Raw genomic sequence first — 21,272 nt, 5'->3', positions numbered from 1 at the left:
TCTTTCTCAGCCACAGAACGTTCTACAAAAAGTAAGTGGTTGATATATGCTGCTTAACACTTTCTGTAACCAATGGTTGTGTGCACTGTTTTTTCTTGGTGGGGACCGCTTCTCCTGGCAGGAGATCACAATGGTTTGGCAGGAGGTAATCCCATGTCAACACTATCTGTGTTGATGGTGTCATTTATATAGTTACTTTCCTGTAACCTGTGGCTGCAGGTTAGTAAATCTGTGTGTGTGGGCCAGCAAATAATTTTTGTCCACGGTCCTAATAATATTAAATAATGTTAAAGATGGCCCTGTCAACATCCTCCAGCACATGTCAAATTATGTAGGTGTCATGGGTAATATATGTAGCGGTTGTTTTAACACCATCCATATCAATTATGCAGCCTAGCAAATGAATGACCTATAGGCAGTGACTAAATTTGTTTTAAAAAATGTATACTTTGCTTTATATTTTGTAGTGCACTCGTTACAAACTCGATGGAGAAGTCTCAAAGACTGCTACAACCGGTACTTACGCAAATTAAAAGAAGGAAGGAGTGGTTCCGGCTCTAAAAGATTAGCCCCATATGCCCATGCCGGAGATCTTGAATTTTTGAAACCAGTGTTGGAAATGCGAGAGTAAGTTATCAGCAGGCATATGTTACGAATTCTACATATCAAATAGTAATACTTACTTTAAAAATATGTGATTTGTATTTCAGAACCCAAGCAAGCTGGGAAGACAGCACACAGGGTTTGGCAGCAGAAGATGAGGCAGAGGAAGCTGCGGAGGAGGAGGAGCAAGAACAATTCCAAGACAATGTTGACAAGGAACTGTTCGTAGATGAAGCAAGGTCAACATCAAACTCAATGAATGAGGAGGATGCAGAACCAGGACCTAGCAATGTCTCTAGGCCTTTGCGAAGGTCTTCAAGGGTCAGTGCCCGGCCTGGTAAACCCATGGATAAAATTTTAGAGGTAGTCAATCAGATGTCCACTAAAATGGCTGAAAACCAGTGTGAAGACACAGCATTTCTCACTGTAATTTTAGGCATATGTAAACAGGTACCCCCTGAGAAAAAATATGCACTCAGGATGGCTTTAATGTCAACTGCTCAATCATTTGTGGGTGAGGGGCCAACAACATCCTCAGCATATATGCAACCCCCCCTTCCCCAATATCCCCCTTATCAACAATACACTCACTTTCCAAGTACACAGTATGCTCCACCAATAAACCGTCCATACTGTGACCAGTATGGTAATATACTGAATCCCTCAAGGCCACGCATGTTGCATCCAATTCCTGACCCCACTACCTCTACCCTTGGCCCCCCAACCACTCACCAACTTAGGCAGCCTACACCCAGTCATGTTCCGCCTTTTCTGGCAAGGAAATATTACCCTGGTCCATCAGTGGATTTCCCTGGACCAACCAATAGTTCAGTTTCCGGGACCACTGAAAACAAAACATACGAGCAATTGTAATTTACAATTATTATTGAGGTGTGTTTAAGACTTGTTCTCTATTTTTTGTTTGGTTGAGGAGGCCAAAACAACAACTGTTGTAATTTTAAGTTCATGGAACGTATTTCTTTATTTTTGCCTTATTGCAAAAAGAGTTGTCTTGTAAAAAAGATTCAGATATTTTTTTATATTTTTGAAATAATTTTATTTACGTGTTTTTCTGAGAGAAATAGTTTATTATTTCACTATTTGTTGTGCTTGATAAAAAATAAACAAAATGGTGTAGTTCACCCAAACACATAACCCAAAAATTTTGTGTGCTTCCCTGCACAAAAAAAAATAAAATAAAAATAATTTTGTTTACATTGTGCATTTTCGGCTTATCCTTTTTTCTAATTTGAGGAAACTACCTGTTATTATGCTTTTGGATGCACTGAAACATAACATACATCAAAATAATATTCACAGAAAATGCATGACATACATTATGCTATGGCATCCTGCTGCCAGGGGACAGAACCAGCAGCAGACAGAAAATAAGATGAGAATCCCTCACGCACACTGGCACCATTGGTGGTGCCCCTACTGGCACTCCATTGTGCACCTTCCAGATCGTGCATGAGGGAATCTTCAAAAAGATAGCCATCACGAATTCTCACAAAATTGTGAAGAACACATGCTGCTTTTACTGCAGATATTGCATTCTCCATTTTTAAATTAATGGGGGTATGGAGCAAACGCCACTTGTTGGCTAAAATGCCAAAAGAACATTCTACCACTCGTCTTGCCCTCGTTAAGCGGTAATTGAAGATTCGCTTCTCTTCACTCAAACACCGATTTGAATAAGGCCTTAATAGATGCTCACTGAGAGCAAAGGCCTCATCCCCAACAAACACAAATGGCATTGGCGGCCCATTTGTTCCTGGCAACGGACAGTCCTGTGGCAGGTCCAGAGCATTTTCCCGCAACATTCTTCCAAAGGAAGATCTTTGGAAAATACTTGAGTCTGAGCTGCTGCCATATGATCCAATGTCTATATAGCTGAAACAATAATTGGCATCAGCCACTGCAAGTAAGACAAAAGAAAAATATTTTTTGTAATTATAGTATTTAGTTCCACTGCCAATGGGCATCACTACCCTCATATGTTTGCCGTCAATTGCCCCTAGACAATTTGGGAAATTGCAACGATCCCAGAAAAGTTCCGCTTTCTTGCACCAATCGTCGGAAGTGGGCTTCTTCAGAACCAAATCACTAAGGACATTCCATATGTCTCGGCAGGTCTCGTGGACAATAGTGCTGACTGTAGTTTTGCCAACCAAAAATTCAAAATGCAAACTGGAAAAGGAATGTCCAGTTGCCAGGTACCTAAAATGGAAAAGTACATACATTTTAGGATAATGATACATATTGACACTAAGCTACATCAATAAACCCAAAAAACAGAGCTAGGAAGGAGGTGCCTGAGGAAGTGAAGAAGGAAGAAGAGGAGCAGGAGAAAGACACAGGTGATGTAGAGGCAGAGTTAAGATTTTAAAACCAAGCTTACGCACAATTACATGCTAGTAGTTATTTTTGGACTGCATGTAAAGATGATGAAAGAATGATGTGGATCTCCAAAAGCCACATAGAAGTTAAGAAGAAGAAACAGTAGGTATGAACATTTACCTCAATGTTATTATGAGTCTTTCAGCAGATGGAATACTCCTTCTGAAACTGGTGTTTTGGCGCTCTAGATGACTAGAGAGCAAAGCCAACAATTCATCAAAACTGTAAAGAGAAAAAATAGGGCTAGTATCTACACTGACCATGTAAAAATCAAACATTTACAAATGGAGTTACATTTTTCTAACAATTTGATTAGGTTCTAGTTAACACTTCGAGCTATTCAAATCTCAAAATACTAAAAAGAGTAATAATGACCAGGCATATACACATTTTGAGAAATATATCTGGCAGCATTTGCAAGTTGACATCAAAAAATGTTCTCACCTTCTAATTGACATCCTTGTATAGTTGAAAAATTTTTCATCATGAGCCCGGAGGTCATTGTAAAGGACCCCAAACTGGCCTCTCACTTCCCTTTGGGCAATGATGGGATGTATCCAAAAGCGATGCCTTCTCCTCCTCCGGTTATCCTCCTCTTCTTGATCTATAAATGCTGCTACAGAAGCCAAAATGACTGCTGACCCAACATACTGCATAGCCAACATGTTTGCTAACAAACATACAACACGAGACAACCAAACAGGAAGGGGCAATAAATAAGCAGGATAAGGAATTACATCACTAGGACTAAATCGCAGAACATCCAAGTCGCACAAAGTCGTAATTAAAGTCGCAACAAAACGCAACACAAATCGCAACGCACAATCGCAGTGTAAAGCGCGCGACTTTGGGGACGCAATAGTGGAAACATAGCCTTAAAGTGAATGTTTCATTTTCTGTATAATTATATAGATTAGAATGCACTGTACTTGATGGGAAACAGATACGAACTGTCTATACCATTCTTTTTCTTGTTTGAAGAATCTTTTTTTTTCTGCTTCATGGTGATTATAATCATCTGTTTTCCTGGTCTGAAAAAAAACATTGTCAGATAAGACAATACTAATTAGTTCAAACATATAAGAAATTGGAATAGAAATAAACACAAGTCTATACAGAAAAACAGATCATTTATTCAAGAACACAACTGGAGAAAAAAATAGTAAGGAAAATGGGTAAAGACCTTTTGTGCTTAAGAAAAACAGGCGTGCAATTTTATCAGCAAATTTTACAGTAAGTATTTTGTATCATATATTTGCTTTAAAGCCAAACTCCAGGCAAACAACTGCAGTAAATACATAATTGAAATACATATATGGATTTAATATGGGGTGACAGTAAGTCATATTGAAGTTCTTACACTAGTTGCCTTCAAACACTTGTTTCATTATTTTTAAATCAATATATACAGTGACTTCAATTTATTGCTGTACAAAATTGTGAGACTGTGGTTTCTAGGTATTTTACTGTTTCAAAAAATATATGCCATAACTTTCTGAAGGGTTCATATAAAGGTAATTTATGAGTGTATACAATCTATAGTAAGTTAAAACATTTATTAACCTAAAAAAACCCCAAATTGGATCCTTTTCCTTTAAAGCATTTTATACAGCACAGTGCTTGTGCTGTGTAATTTGGCCCCCTGTATCAGCTGAAATACCTGGTTGATCCTGACAGTTTCTGCTCTCCCCTATGCAAACTGACCATGGTATATCATGGCTGCTGAGCCCTGACACCGTGGTCAGTTTACGTGCCTCCGTCATCCACACCCTGCTCTTCTGTGTCTGTGTCCTCCTCTATCCTCTCCTCCCTCCCCTCCCTCCCCTCCCTGCCTGTCAGCTCCCAGATCCTCTCCTCCTTCTCTAAATATTACAGTATTTTCCTATTCTAGTTCCATCTGTTATATAACAGTAAGCTCCACAGTGGATGCCATTTAAAAGAAATTGCTGTATAATAGCTGATTTCAGAGCACCGTTTGGTGCTAACATGACTGCCCACCGTTCTCCTCCTCTCCTCAGTTGACGTCAGTGGGAGGTTTCCCAGCACCTCCCCCTGCAGCTATCGCATCGGGAGAGACCAGCATGCAGCCACCTGAGCGCCGAATGACGCTTGGAAATAAGATATTTATACAGCATATTTTTATAAATGACATCTGCTGTGGAGCTTACTGTTATACAACAGAGGGAACTATAGAAGGAAAAATATTGACTTAACAAACACTTTCATTTCTAAAGTGTGTGCCTATTTCAGAAAAAGTTAAAGTGAACCTTTTGTTTGGAAAAAGTTACTAAAGTGACATAAATGCCTAAAAGTAGCAAATCCCAGGATCCATGCACAGCCTACAGTGGTAGTGTCTTAGCAGCCTAATGCCCTGTACACACGATAGGATTTTCCGATGGAAAATGTGTGATAGGACCTTGTTGTCGGAAATTCCAACTGTGTGTAGGCTCCATCACACATTTTCCATAGGAATTTCCGACACACAAGATTTTAGAGCAGGCTATAAAATTTTCCGACAACAAAATCCGATCGGTTAAATTCCGATCGTGTGTACACAAATCCGACGCACAAAGTGCCACGCATGCTCAGAATAAATTAAGAAATGAAAGCTATTGCCTACTGCCCCGTTTATAGTCCTGACGTACGTGTTTTACGTCACCGCGTTCAGGACAATCAGATTTTCCGACAACTTTGTGTGACCGTGTGTATGCAAGACAAGTTTGAGCCAACATCCGTCGGAAAAAATCCATGGATTTTGTTGTCGGAATGTACGGTCAATGTCCGATCGTGTGTACAGGGCATAAGTGTTCTGTCCCTGCTACACATTTCCCTATGTGTAGCTTGACATGCAGCAAAACCCTCCTATTCTGCAATAAGTCAGACTGCATGTCATTTTGAAGCTTTATTAACAAAACAGGGTGGGGTGAAGCTATTAAGAAAAAACTAATAAAGATACATACAATTAGTGTGTGAAATATACAGAAAATACAATGGATAAGCTAGGCTGTAGAAGAAGATAAGTAATTTTCTAACCAGTGATGCTGCCTTTAAAGGATGCAAACGGGTGCAAGTATTAGTCCAACATGTGCTCTGATAGCTGGTTCCTTCTTTCAGTCTCTAAGATTAAAGCTGAAGTTCAACTTTCTTTTTACTAAAACTGAATGGAATGATCAGTCCCAGCATAGATCACGCCTCTGTACCATGTTGCTCTGTTGTCTGCAGATCCTCTAATATTCTGGGTTTAGCCGAGGCTTTGTACCATGTGACACTTTGTATAGTCTGGCTGTAGACTGAGGGCCTTCCAGTCACTTCCTGCTCAATCTCTAATCTAGAACGCTCCCCTCTGTAGTTTTCTGTAGACCAGGGGTAGGCAACCTTAGAGAGGTGGAGATCTACCTGAACAACATGGGAGTATTCAAAGATCACTGGACACAGTGTCGCCTCCTCACACCTGATTTAAACCTTTAATTTCAGGGCTACCGTGACGCAAATGCGTGCATTGCATTGCAAATCAGGTGGTGAGAAGGCAACATATCGCCTCATCACCACCTATCAACACACACTCGGATTGCTTTTCAGAGGAGTAGCACTTGTGCTCGTTCACACGTAAAGCTAGGGGGTGTCAAAACAGCAGGATATGGCTAAGTGCAGCAAACCCACAGTAAAGCTGCAGGTACACTGCACTACACCCATGGTGTGTATAAACCACAGCACATCAGTGTGAAAGCAGCCCTATGCTATTCTGCGCAGTGTATTGCTTCACATTGACCTGAAGATCTCTGCTTTCCTGCTTCTGGCACCACTCTGGAGACCACTAGCCAGGATAATAGGTGGAGTGCAGTTGGTATCACTGCGCATGGGACAGGAGCCAGCACTACAGAGGAGGCATCAGCTTATGCGGCTCTTGCTCCCTTTTACAGCTCCTCTGCATTGCACTCTGGAATGGTGGGTCAGCAAATCCAGATCGAGATCCACCAACCACCTGTCTGCGATCTACCGGTTGATCCCGATCTACAGGTTGCTGACCCCCGCTGTAGACTGTAGAGTCTGCAAATGATGTAACTTCCTTCATAGCCCTGATGGTGGGTGAGATTGAATACATCCTAAATAGCATTCTGTCCCGCCCAGTCACACCTACAGGGAGAGTCCAAACCTCTCAAGTCCCACCTCACAGATCACAGCATTATTCAAATAGTAAACTCCTTCATACACAGCCTGTTCTGATAGCTAGCTGTTCTGCTGTTGGACAGGATTGAATGAATCACAATTAGAATTTAACCCCGCCCAGTTAAATATGTTGACCAGTGCGAACAGGGAGAGCCCCACCCCTTAGATCCCGCCTTCCCAGAGCCCTGCTCTCTGTGGTCTGATTCATTTACATATGAAGGAAACACCTCCATAATAACCTCCCATAGCCCTTCTTCTGTAGTCTTGCAGTAAGCCATTATTCTTTTGCATGCTGCAAGACAGGAATGACACATTTACACCTGCTTTGCAGACTGGAGAGTGATCTGCATTCAGACCCACCCACAGCAACTCCCAGAAGTGCTACAAGTGACTTCCATAGCCTGCCCTGAAACTACAGAGGCTCAAAGCATGATGGGACATGTAGAATCAGGACTGGCAAAGCAGAGAAACAAGAAGTCAGAGAAGTTTGAAATTCAGCCAGGAGAATGAGTGACATCAGAGACACACAAACTTGCTTTTTACAGCTAAAAAGGTGAAATACAGATAAAATGACACTGGGGTTGTGATTGATTTACATGCACAATGCATCTGTTGTTTTGGGGAGTAAAAACTGGAGTTCTGCTTTAAGTCTGAGCTCCCAGGATGCACCTGTTTTTTTTCTCTTTAGACTGAAGAATGATGGGAACTTTTGTTAAAGCTGAACAGTTTCTAGTTTCTGCAAAACTGTAAATTTACCACCGGCTCCATCTTGTGATCAAATCTAATATTGCTGGCAAACAACATAATAAATATCCTGCAGGAGGCAGAACACTAAGCTAGACACAGGCTTTAAAATGCCAACTTATTGGAGGGGCAGAGCCCCGCGTGTACTTCTGGTCAGTACCTCTATATGGCATGGACCCAAATTTGTGGGGTAATGGGGATGCAGGGTCAGCATTCAGATAAAAATGATCTATCTAGGCACCATGTGGTGGCTGTGTCTGACTGTTCTGGATTACATTTTCCTAATGACAAGGTTGATTTGAATTGAATGTAGAACAGTTTTCCCCCTCTCCACATCCATACCTACACTGCAACTCAATTTTTTTGTGGCTGGAGCAAAATGAACTGCAATACACCTATCCAGGCCTGCATTCCTACCTAGATTTTCGGGAAGGGCTGCAATATAAGCCCTACCCCGAAAATAAGCCCTAGTTGAAAGTGGTTGTAAAAAGGTAAAATCCACTGTCCTATAGTAGTACACAATTCAAAAGGTGTGTGCCTCTGCAATACAATCGTATCACATACCCTCGGTACAGCGGCGCTCAGCTGATCTCTTCTCCTCTTCTTCTCCTGGCTGTCAGTGGGGGATCTTGACCCCCCTCTCTCTGCAGGCACTCAGCTCCACTGCTCATCTCCCTTGGTGCCAGTGGGGGTTGTCGGACTCCCACCCTCAGCGGGCACTCAGCTCCGCTGTTCTCCTCATCTTGCTGGTGTCAGTAGGGGATCTCGGCCCCCAACCTCTGCAGGCACTCAGCTCCGCTGCTCTCCTCATCTTCCTGGTGTCAGTAGGGGATCTCGGCCCCCAACCTCTGCAGGCACTCAGCTCGGCTGCTCTCCTCATCTTCCTGGTGTCAGTAGGGGATCTCGGCCCCCAACCTCTGCAGGCACTCAGCTCAGCTGCTCTCCTCATCTTCCTGGTGTCAGTGGGGGATCTTGGCCCCCCTCCCTCTGCAGGCACATAGCTCCACTGCTCTCCTCGTCTCCCGGGTGTCAGTGAGGGATCTCGGCCCCCTTCCCTCTGCAGGCACATAGCTCCACAGCTCTCCTCGTCTCCCGGGTGTCAGTGAGGGATCTCGGCCCTCTTCCCTCTGCAGGCACATAGCTCCACAGCTCTCCTTGTCTCCCGGGTGTCAGTGAGGGATCTCGGCCCCCCTCCCACTGCAGGCATTCAGCTCCACTACTCTTCTCATCTCCCGGGTGTCAGTGGGGGATCTCGTCTCCCCCCTCTGCAGTGCTCGGAGTTGTGGAAGACAGCTCAGGCGGGCCATGGAAGCGCCGAGCATGCTATAAGAAGGTACTTGCACAATTTTATTACAGAAACACACACCCTCCACATTACACAATCCTGTAATAGAGAGAATTCCAGCATTTTACAGGCACTTTTACTCTGTTCACACTGGGGATTCCTGGCATGCAAGCCCTACCCCGAAAATAAGCCCTACTGTGTTCTTAGTTGCTAAAATTCATATAAGACCCAGGCTTATTTTCGGGGAAATACGATAGTTAACATCTTCATTTATTTACCCTTATATTCCATTAAGCTTTCCATTAGTTTGTTCCTAATATTCTTTATTTTGTTACCTAACCCCCTTAGCCTGGTATTACATCATCAATCCATTTAGCTACTTCCTTTTGTAGTGTCCATCATTTAAAAAGTGCTAGTTAGACATCAAAGAAATCCTGGACAGCCGCACTCCTTTTTTTTAATAAATTTGCCTTTATTCAATAAAGTGTCATCCAAAATACAGGTCACAGCAGAGTGGAACAAAGCTTACGCGTTTCGCACTACACAGAGTGCTTAGTCATAGCTGGAGTGCGGCTGTCCAGGATTTCTTTGATGTCTAACTGCTACAGCATTGCCAGCACCTGAACTTCTAGACTGAAGGAGATGCCTTTTACTTTGATCTGACCCACCTGGAGTGGTGATACTCTCTCTCTATTTAAAAAGTGCCTGTTAAAATTCTCTCTTCATTCTATTCTCATTGTAAAAATAAACACTCTGAATAGATTTGGTTTACAACACTTTCTTGGTGGAAGATACTTTATCTTTTGATGCAATATACCTATCTATTATTCTATGACAAACTCACAATTATCTATTGCCATGCCCATTTTGATGTTACTTTATCATTCACACAAAGTGTATGTGTGTAGGTCACAATATTCTCATGCCTACATTACAAGCCTTTTGACTTGGAGTCATCTTCTACACCTGCCATGCCTTTCATTACTCATTTTACATTTTTTTTTTTTTTAAACCTGAACTATTTGAGTGCTAATGACTGGTCCAAGATATATTGCAGGGTGTCACAGTCTGGGGTCAGGTTCGGAGAACAGTGGATGTAGCAGAGGTTCACAGGTAGTCAGCTGTAAAAGTACAAGCAGATCCCCCCCAGCAGATGACGCAGGCTCATCTGAGGTGTGGGGTCTAAGCACTAACTAATATTCACCGGAGCTTCTGATAGGGGAGATGGGTTTTGTTGTGTGTTAGTACCAGGTCGTAGTCCTTAGGTTCTCCCCGCCAGGAGAGGAGCAAGCTACGGTAGATAATTTAGCAGGTAGGGACCAAGCAGAAGAGTAGTCAATAAACAAGCCAAAGGTCAGTAACAAGTAGTAGCTAGATGGAATTAGATGGAAGTGTGGTCAATGAACAAGCCAAGGGTTGGTAACGAGCATTAGTGAAGATTTGTATGGAAAGAGCAAGATATTGGCTGGAGAGAGCATGATAATCTGGCAAACAGGAAATGCAGAGACATGGCCTAAATCAGGGAGTTCATGGGGGGAGCAAAGGCTTCAAGGTTCAAGAGAAACAAGACACAAGATAGGGTTGATCAAAAAGTTAGGCAGGAGGTTGTCCAGCATCCCTGGTATCACAGCAAGAAGAGCCACAGCCAGGCTCCACAGAGGTTGTATGTTCAGACTCAGGTCCTGACACAGGGCCTACTAATGTGATCTCACCAAAGAGTAATAATGCCAAACCCCATGGGTACTGCTCTTTGGCTGGTATTAAGTCATATTCAGGTATGTATACCACTTGCATAAATAAAATCATTTGTGCCTTTTATATCTGCCTAAAGTTTCTTTTGATTAGGTGATAACATTCATACTGTGTATGTAAAGTTCAGCTTGTAATTACCCTGTAGTGTGTTCCTTCAACATACTGGCAGGTGTCCTAGTCAGGTTCTATTAATGTAGGAGCCTTTGCCCATGTGTACCACCCAAGGCTGATCTTCATTTCCTGTCCCCTCTCACTGCTGTTGTGATTATCTCTCACCAATTTCCACCTCATAATCATTCTTCTCTCATATTGGGATGAGTTTTTATGAGTATGCCAGTGTTATGAGAACAATGGGTACTAAGTCAGATCAAGCCGGTCAATGGGGAGAGAAACGATGGAAACATAATAAAAATGTGTACATTGATAGAATGCGCCCAGAATACCGCCATCCCAGCATGTCTTTTGTTGATAGATGCTGAGAAAACATTCGACAGGATGGGATGGCGGTTTTTGGAAGAAATTTTAATTCAACTAGGGATTGGACCTAAGATGCTTCAGAAGATCATGGCATTATATTCCAAGCCCAGGGTGAAAATACAAACAAATGGAATGCTCTCTGAATATATAGAAATATTTAGGAATATATAGAAATATTTAATGGCACCCGAAAAGGATGCCCTTTGACCCCATTGTTATACGTGATAGTGATGGAACATCTTACTACAGTAATACGGAGAAATGGGGATATTCAAGGGATAAATCTTAAAGGAAAAGAATATAAAATGGCAGTATATGCAGACAATTTGTTAATGTATGTCACTAATCCAATAGTAACAATACCAAATCTTATACAGGAATTTAAACGGTTTGGAAGGGTAAGTAATTTTAAAGTTAATTATGACAAATCAGAAATGTTAAATGTGTCATTAACAGATAAAGTTCAGGTACTTCTTCAGAAGGATTTTCCCTTTAAATGGCAAAAGGAGGCAATTAAGTATCTAGGGATATATATCCCAAGAGACTTGATTAATTTGCAGGAATTCAATTATTCTTTAATAATTCGAAAAACTATAAAACCACTCCAAAGATATGATAAAATAATTCACTCTTGGATGGGAAGAATTAACGTAGTGAAAATGGATATACTACCATAATGATTATATATATTTCAAGCCATACCCTTGACTCCTCCAAAAATTTTAATGGCACAATTACCTAAAGCCATAGGAAGTTTTATTTGGGCTAAAAAAAAAAACATGAATAAAAAGAGAAATCTTAATTAGAACAAAAAAGAACGGAGGTCTTGCGCTTCCCGATTTTACAATATAGCTACAAGCTGCATCCCTAATAAGGATAATAGATTGGCATCATAATGTAAAATATAAGCAATGGGTAACCATAGAGGAAGATATTATAGGCTTACAGCTTAAATCCCTTCCATGGATTAAGCCTCAGCTTCGGCCTGAGAAAAAGGAATTAACAATATTTGTGTCAGCAACTTTAAAAATATGGGATGCAGTATTGAAAAAGGGAGGACTCTCCACAATGATTGGACCAATGACCCCGAGGTTCTCCAATCCTGAATTTCCACCAGCATTAGTAGCTACAAATTTTATTAAATGAAACAGGTTGAAGAACATGAGGATAGTTCAGACCCTAGAAGATGGCAAACTTCCACGATTGCTTGACATGGGGCCTGAACATAAAAACAAATGGATGCAGTATTACCAATTAAATGCCTAAATTGAATTAAAGATACAACCATTTTTGATTGATAGACCACTAACTAGTTTTGAACAACTGTTAGTAGAGGAACAAACACCGACCCATAAATTGTCCATCGTATATAAACTTTTACTTCCCTCCGGACCCCTCAATGAATTAGCATGTATGAGAAAATGGGAAAATGAAATGAGTCCGATTCCATTAATAGAATGGAACAAGGCATTTTCACTAATATATAAATTATTGGTAGCGGTTAAACATCAAGAAAGAAATTATAAAATCATGAGGTGGTACTGGAGTCCAGTGGACCTAAATAAAATAAATAAAGACAATACAGAGATTTGTTGGAGATATCTTAAGGATAGAGGAACACTGACACATATCGGGTATGGGTGTCATATGGTGAGGAATTTCTGGTATAAGATATTTAAAATATATCAGATGGTGTCAGGAATCGAGATACAACCAAATGTTAATATATCGATACTATCCATAATACCAGGGTCAATTAAACCCAAAAAGATGGATATTCTTCACCATATGATAACAGCTGCCAGGACAATAATAGCCCAAATATGGCGAAAAACAAAAAGTCCTACAATAGCGGAATGGGTTTGTGAAATGAACGAAATACAACATATGGAGGAACAGATAAGGAGAGAAGAGACTGTAAGGAATCAAACGCCAAAAATATGTGAAGAGTTTCGGTTCTCGAAAAACATGATACAATATTTATGAAAGGGAACATACCACCCCATGGAGATGGGAGTTTTTTGTTTTTGTTTTTTTTTGTTAAAGTTGTGGGATAATTGGAATAGGAGACTATGCATGAGGCCCTGTGTAGGTGACAAAGGAAAGATGGAAGAATATAGAAGGAAGGAATTATTGCCTTTTGTCAGGGACACAGGACATTATTTATCATTATAAAGTAAGGTATATGAATGTGTATGTATTTGTATAAATTGTTTATAAAATTAATAAAAAGAGATTGAATACTAAGTCAGATCAAAGAAAGGTGGTTCTTGACTGGTTCCTATAGTACAAGTTGCTGCACTCTGCAGATTACTCTTTGCCTCATTTAGAGTGTTACTAAACCCAGGACCCTGCATTCACTATATCTGGTCTCGCACAGCACACAAAGCATGGAAATGCAATTATTTTAGTAAATATAAAATAAATATCTTTTCTCATCAGCAGTATTTAGCAGTCTCGTGACTTCTATCAGTGTCTGGCCAAGCACTGGTTAAAGCTTGTAGGAGGAATTTTCATTCTCCTCTAATTGTCCTATGAGGCTGCATGACCCCTGACCCTAAGTCTGGACAGTGCCGATTGGCCCTGTGCTGATCACCCTCCCCCCAAAAAAAAAAAACTCTCTAGCAATGCACATAAAACTGAGCATGTGCAGAGTGCCTTCTAGGACTCTGTTCTATCAGCAGATGGATTAGGGACAGTAAAAAAGGGGAAGATCAGAGAAGACAGGACCAGACTTTTTACACAATTCGGATGATTAACCCCTTAGATTCCACAGTGAGTATAACAAGCATGCTTTACTGCATATACAGACTAATTTTACTGTTGTGGGTTTAGTTACACTTTAATAAGTACTTTGTTAGTTAAGTCTTTGTTGTAGATCCACAGAGTTTAACCCCCTGCAATAACATTCTGCAGAATACAGTTACGTATGGGAATAATTGTTTGTATTACCGTGAGTATGGCAATGGTTTACCTATTTATATATTCAGTGTCTGTACATACTATTTGATATGTTTTGCTGTAATCATTGAACATACAATAAATGTGCATAAGCTCTAGAGATACTGCATATGGCTTGAAGAGGAAGAATGGTATGTACGATCAGTGTACCTTTAAGTAATTAGATAGTCTTCTCCACAGGAGTCAGCTCATGCAGTGTGACATACAATTTAGGTGTTCAAGATTTAATAAATTCATTAATTGAAATCTAACCTTTGCTTATATGTTTCCCTGTGGAAAAAAGGCTCATTCTAAGGTTTAATCTCATATGAACAAACAAATGTATTTATTATTCCATGTGGCTGCCCCAGTATATTACTGACAATTTTACATCTTGCATACTTGTTTTATTTTAAGTTTGTGTTTGTGCTAAGAATAACAGGCACAATACTAATGAACTATACAGCATGTACTGGTATAATAAATGAACCCAGAGCTATGCCAGTGGCACAGAAATAAAGCTGACTCATTTAATTCATTTTATTGCTCAAACTTATAATAGTGCAGAATTGAATAAACTGTTTGGGGTAGCAAAAATCTAGCAGACAGAAGAAGGAAAACATATTTTCATATTTCTAACCTGTATTTTGTGCAATTAAAGGGCATTGATGAGGGGACACACTCTTTAGAATAGATTTATTTGCTCTGCGGTGTCTGAGCAAACATCCTCAAAACAGAGAGCTCATACTATCACCAATGCATGTCTGAGATGTGAGCAATCAAAGACAGTGTATAACCATACGCCAATCTGGTTTGCCCGAGTAATAGAGTTAAACAGAGTATCTATGGAGGAGGCTATAAACTGCTAGTATTTTACAAAGAACTTAGTGGCTGAACTGTTTGGTCCACCCTCACAGGGGTGAATTTACCATTAGGCATTAATGGCATGTGTCTATAGGCAGCATGGACAAATACAGGGTTTTTCAATGCATAGTTATCATGCTAAATATTTTCTCATGCAGAGAAATTAAATTATTCTTTATCTCACAAGCCAATTTAGAAATCACCACAATATTCTAGGTGATATAAATATCAGCAAACCAAAAAATGTTCTGTATAGGTGAGCCTGGAAAGTGGCAGGATGCACAGGGGTAACCTCTTACTGCCGTTAACACCTTTCTGTACAGCATCTTCAGTATGAATGGCTTCGCTGTAATCTTTTGGGAATTTTGAGCAATGCCGAACCTGGTCTAACCAGACTACTGCCCCACGATCAAGCCCAGATCCTTCACCGACATCTATCCCTTTATCACTGCACACAGATTAATGATCAAGGGAACTCCCCCCTTGAAGGGATAACAATAGTCCAGGCTTAAACTACATACACTTGTGCTCATGAGTTTACATACCCTGGCAGAAGTTATGATTTCTTGGCCATTTTTCAGAGAATATGAATGATAACACAAAAACGTTTCTTTCACTCATGGTTAGTGTTTGGCTGAAGCCATTTATTATCAATCAACTGTGTTTACTCTTTTTAAATAATAAGGTTTGTGGTGCATTTTGCGAGCTGGTAGGAACAGGCTCCCTGCTTGGTAGGGACAGAACTAGTGGCAGGGAAAGGTTTCTGACAAGGAGGCAAAGCATAGAACTTGCCTCTATATCTGGAAGGCTTGCCTTCTCTGGACATCTTCCTGCTTGGGCACAAGATGGCCAGGCCGCATTCTGTTCCTCTCAACAGGTGCAATGAGTTTGGCTGAATCCTGCTCTCTACACACTGTTGGACCTGTGAGTGCTCCTGACTTGGTGGCTTTTCCACTGGGTTATTTGTGAACTGTCTTTGCATTATTTCAATGCAAGTTCTTTCATCGCACTGGGACAGTGTGTGTTACTGCTGCTGCACCATGCTGCACCCCACCTACAAGCATTTAACCCTTATAGTGCAGGCAGTGCAGGGGTGCCCCACTGCCAGGGTGTTTTTTGTAACAGTTCTGGAGTTGGGCTTTAAGAAACAAAGATGTGTAAAGATCTGTCAAATAAAATCCAATGATGCATGTGTGAATGGACACAGATGCGTGACTCGGGAGCAAGCCTGCACGGGTGTCCACCAAGGAACGCGCTTCTCCAATGTGGACACTCGATGCGGGGAGGAGCTACCAGCGCCGCCGGGGGACCCCAGAAGAGGTGGTTCGGGGCCACTCTGTGCAAGACAAACTGCACAGTGGAGGTAAGTATGACATGTTTGTTATTTAAAAAACAAAAAACAAAATGAGGGTTTACAACCCCTTTAAGCAAGTCAGTAAAGCGACTTAATATATTGTTATTAGGCAAAGTTGTCAGCAAAACAAACATGGACTTGAAGCAACACTGGTGGTAACACAATTAGCATAAAAATATTGGGTAGTAAAGTAGTATGGTAACACTTGGTTTCCAGTTCAGCATAAACAGTAGCAATGCCAACGTAAGTGCAGCAGTGGGCAGTGATGATATGTAATCTACCAAAGGCAAGACTATACTGCCAGAGTGCATTAAAGGATGTTATGCTAGTGTAGCACCCTCCTAGGTCAGGTGCTAGAAGTGAGGCAAATTTTGTTTTTGGTTCTGCTGTTAGAAGTGGAGACTTGATTGTGTTTGCCTACTCTGAGTTCTGCAGCTGCAGGCTTGTCTGTCTCCCCCTGTATTTCCAGAATCTTCTGGAAACATATTGAGAGGAGAGGGAAGAGTCTGAGCTGGCCCTGGATACAGCTTCAGCCACTCCCCAGTCAAGAAGAATGGCCAGCAGGGGGCTGACAGATGTATATAAGGTGGAGAGAAGAGAGTAGCAGGGTCCTTTTTGCCACTCTGAGAGTGACCTAGCTTGGAAATACTGTTAAACCTTCCAAAGCTTAGGAGAAGCCTTAAGAAGTCCTGGATGGTTCTTGCTCAGTGAGGAGCCATAAGATCACCCCTAAAGATGCAGGAACAATCAAGGCAACATTAGGGGGAATCTTCCTGTGAGAATTCATGCAGAGCCAAGCTGAAGCTGAGAGGAGGTCTTCAGACTGAGGTTGAAATTTGAGGGTGAGAGGTCTCTCCAGTTCCTCTGCGTCAATAGCATGGCTCAAACATAGATGTTTGTATTGTGCAACAAGGGTGTCACCTTCCCTTTCCTCCTGAACCTCCCGACCAATGTCTTTCAACCTGGCCTGGCAGCAGCCAACTCGGGATGCAGATGTGCACTCCCTAAGTCCATGGCAGTCTAGTAAAAACTGTCTTGCCCCTCCTCCTGCTCCTCGGTGCCATTTGAGAACTGTAGTTTAAAGAGTTTAAGGCTCATTGCATTGCTGCTGTATCTAACTACAACTCCCACTCTTCACCGCTCTCTGCATAGAGCTGGAACCCTGAGGAGATATACATTCCATACAGGATCCTAGCTCCTATTCTGAGTGTCCTCAATTGGAATCTATTATCCTTGTGTTTTCTCTCTTTGCAAATTCAACTCCCCTGGTCCTTTAATGCCTCCTGTGGTTACCTGGTGTTTGGTCACATGGTGTCTGTTTGACTCCCTGAATCACCATTAACTGCAAACGCTATATTCCGAGAAGGCTCTGTTACTCAAGTGGACGACATCCCCTGAGGAAGCCCCATTTATAGGGGAAAACATGTTGGGAAATATGCCATCCTACTGTACCCACAAGGACTGTATTGTATGAGTCTTTTGTAATTCACTGTGTTGCTTTTATAAAAAACTTACCTTTTAATGGTTATTAATAAAATGTATATATTTTAATTATATCTTCATGAATTTATTGAGCATGCACTTTCAAAAATCCCATAATCTTCAATTACACAATTTAATCTAGGGATGTGGTGCTATAATGCTGGTATATTGTCCATAAGCTGAATTATTCCTCTCTGCATAGAGGTCTATGTGCTGGTTTGACTTTACTCTCCCTCTGCTGGTTGGAGTGAATAATACAGCACAATATCAGCATTACAGTAGAAACAGAGCAACAAAGGGCAATGTCTCCTTCAACATGTTGCTGTAGCCCAGTATCCGGCTACACTATGTGCATACCAGGTTTTACCTCCTTACAAACCTGTAAGAAGGTTGTTGTATCTATAGGAGCCAGTGATGGAAAAAAAAAAGGCCCATACCAAAATTTGTCTGAGTTTATTACTTTTTAAGAAGGTTACACTAATACGTAATTTAAATACAGTTATGTGCTAAGAGTATATGGCTGGAGTTTTTACGATAATGCATTCTCTGCATTGAAGTAAAAAATATTCAGTGTGCTGCCCCCATCTCCCATTATACTTATCTGAGCCCTATCTCTACCCAGTGATGTGCATGAGAGCAGCACCGGCCATCTTTCTCCTCATTGTCTTAGAGTCAGCAGTGGGAGTCATTGGCTCTTGTTGCTGTCATCATAACCAATGGGGAGGAGGGGGATGGGGCCAAGCCCCGCTCTGCGTATTTATGAACACACAGAGCGGGGCTCGGGAAGGAGCATGTGCTAGTGCTCCCATAGCAAGTTGCTTGCTATGGGGGCACTCGGCAGGGGGGTGGAGCCAGGAGCGCTCTGTGCAAAACCATTGCACAGAGCATGTAAGTATATCATGTTTGTTATTTTAAAAATAAAATAAAAAATACAAAGCTTTAATCACTTTAAACAATGTTGCAAATATAATTTTCTTGTATTATGCCTTAATGGATAGATTGAACCCTGCCTTACAGATTGTACTCAATCTACTGCCACAGTCTAATGCCGCGTACACACGATCGCACATTCCGACAACAAAATCCATGTTTTTTTTCCAATGGATGTTGGCTCAAATTTGTTTTGCATACACACGGTCACACAAATGTTGTCGGAAATTCCGAACATCAAGAACGCGGTGACGTATGACGAGCCGAGAAAATTGAAGCTCAATAGCCAGTGCAGCTCTTCTGCTTGATTCTGAGCATGCGTGGAATTTTGTGCGTCGGAATTGTGTACACATGATCGGAATTTCCGTCAACGGATTTTGTTGTCCGAAAATTTGAGATCCAGATCTTAAATTTTGTTTGTCGGAAATTCCGATGGAAAATGTCCGATGGAGTCTAGACACAGTCAGAATTTCCGACAACAAGCTCACATCGAACATTTGTTGTCAGAAATTCCAACCGGGTGTACACAGCATTACAGTTCTGAACCTGGAAGTGCTTAGAGCTGAGTGCTTTAGGGTTCATGCATCACAGGGCAGGAAGTAACAGAGGTTCTCATCTCCCCTCTGCTCTATAACCTGAAAGTTGCAGTAGATGTCCAGGGCTGCCAGAGGACCCATGCATGGGAACATGTTTAGCACATGTATTTAGTAACTATACAACTTGCATATTGTGTTGTTGTTTCATTGTGGGTGTGCGCATATGCATAAATGTTTATGTGCAAAATGTCCTGACTGCCCTTTTAAACTTTAAGTCACAGATACATTCCTTGTATGCCTGTACAAACTTGAAAAATAAAGCTGGTTTTGATGTTTTTTAACATGTAGAAGTGGCTGTGAGTGGCTTTACAGCTGCCTGAATCACTTCTACTGGAGAGCATTAAGCCGGCTTTCCAAAACGTAACCAAACCCAGTAGCAGCCATGAGTTATATAGTTACAATTATATCCTGATATTGCAGCACTGCAATATAGCAGCAGCAACAGTAAAAGTAAGAACAACTTTCCCCATTTTTCCTTCTTTCACCATTTGGTTTTACGCTTTGAGTCACACTCTGGGTAGAAAAAGAAAGGGACCCTTGCTTCATGTGAACAGTCTTACCATAGTAAGTCTTTTTTTATGTCTTCTTTTTATAGAATATATTTTGCAGTCCCAGCTCCTCTTGTATATGTCTTTGAGAACAGAAAAATCAAGAGGGTGATTTCAAGACAAATTCAATTACTTACATTCGTTGGAATACATACCTGCATGTGCTGTTTTTTTTTAATACTTGACTTAAGTTCAGCTTTAGGCTGCTTTCACACTGAAAGCTGGCCGCTTTGGAAGCACTGCCCATTCATTGTAATGGGCAGGGGCGTTTTGGGAGCGCTGTATACAACTGTATACAGCGCTCCCAAACCGCCCCAAAGATGCTGCTCACAGGACTTTTCCGCCCGGGTGTGAAAGCACCCTTTGTAATGAATGGGAGGCAGTTTTCAGGTGCAATTTCAAGCGCTAGAACGCCTGAAAACTGCCTCAGTGTGAAAGGGGTCTTATTATTACTGTATTTGTAAACTTTACAAAGTATCATCAACTGACAGTTAGAACCTGAGTGACCTTTTGACCTTAAAGACATGAAGGTGCAAAGGAAAGAAAAAATGTAGTCCCTGACTGAACAGTTCACACACTTAGGTACTGTTTATAGTCCCTATAGTATACTAATTCATAATATTTCACTAAAGGACAACATCCTACATGAGCAGCAGTCCAAAAAATCAGAGGCAGAAAGGTCACACATGTCAAATAGTACTTGAACAAGCCCCACAGTCTTTAAAGTGTTACTAAACCCACAACAGTAAAATCAGTCTGTATATGCAGTAAAGCATGCTTATTCTACCCACTGTGGAACCTGAGGGGTTAATCCTCCGCTTTGTGTAAAAAGGCTTGATTCTTTCCTCACTGATCCTCCCCTTCTTCCACTGTCCCCAATCCATCTCCTGATAGTACAGAGCCTCGGGGGCACTCTGAACATGCTCAGTTTGGTGTGTATTGCTAGAGAGTTTTTTTGTTTTTTTCTTGGGAGGGTGCATGTGATCAGCACAGGGCCAGTCAGCACTCTCCAGACAGAGGATCAGGGGTCCTGCAACCTCATAGGACAATCAGGAAAACTCCTTTTACATTCCTTAAACAGACACTGATAGAAGTCACAAGACTGCTCTAACTGCTGATGAGAAAATGTA

General features: G+C 41.4%; 1 protein-coding gene across 1 annotated transcript; it reads left to right on the top strand.

Moving 5' to 3' along the window:
* Positions 1-330: 330 nt before the first annotated feature.
* LOC141111718 (uncharacterized) lies at positions 331-3,317 on the top strand. Its single transcript, XM_073603863.1, has 2 exons — positions 331-627; positions 711-3,317. The coding sequence occupies exons 1-2, from the start codon at positions 620-622 to the stop codon at positions 1,474-1,476; spliced, it is 774 nt and encodes a 257-aa protein (XP_073459964.1). The 5' UTR covers positions 331-619; the 3' UTR covers positions 1,477-3,317.
* The last annotated feature ends 17,955 nt before the right edge of the window (positions 3,318-21,272 follow it).

This window comes from Aquarana catesbeiana, linkage group LG01 (genome assembly GCF_042186555.1).
Source record: "Aquarana catesbeiana isolate 2022-GZ linkage group LG01, ASM4218655v1, whole genome shotgun sequence".
Lineage (NCBI taxonomy): Eukaryota > Metazoa > Chordata > Amphibia > Anura > Ranidae > Aquarana > Aquarana catesbeiana.
Note: the sequence above shows the minus strand (reverse complement) of the source record. Positions and strands in the feature narration are given on the sequence as shown.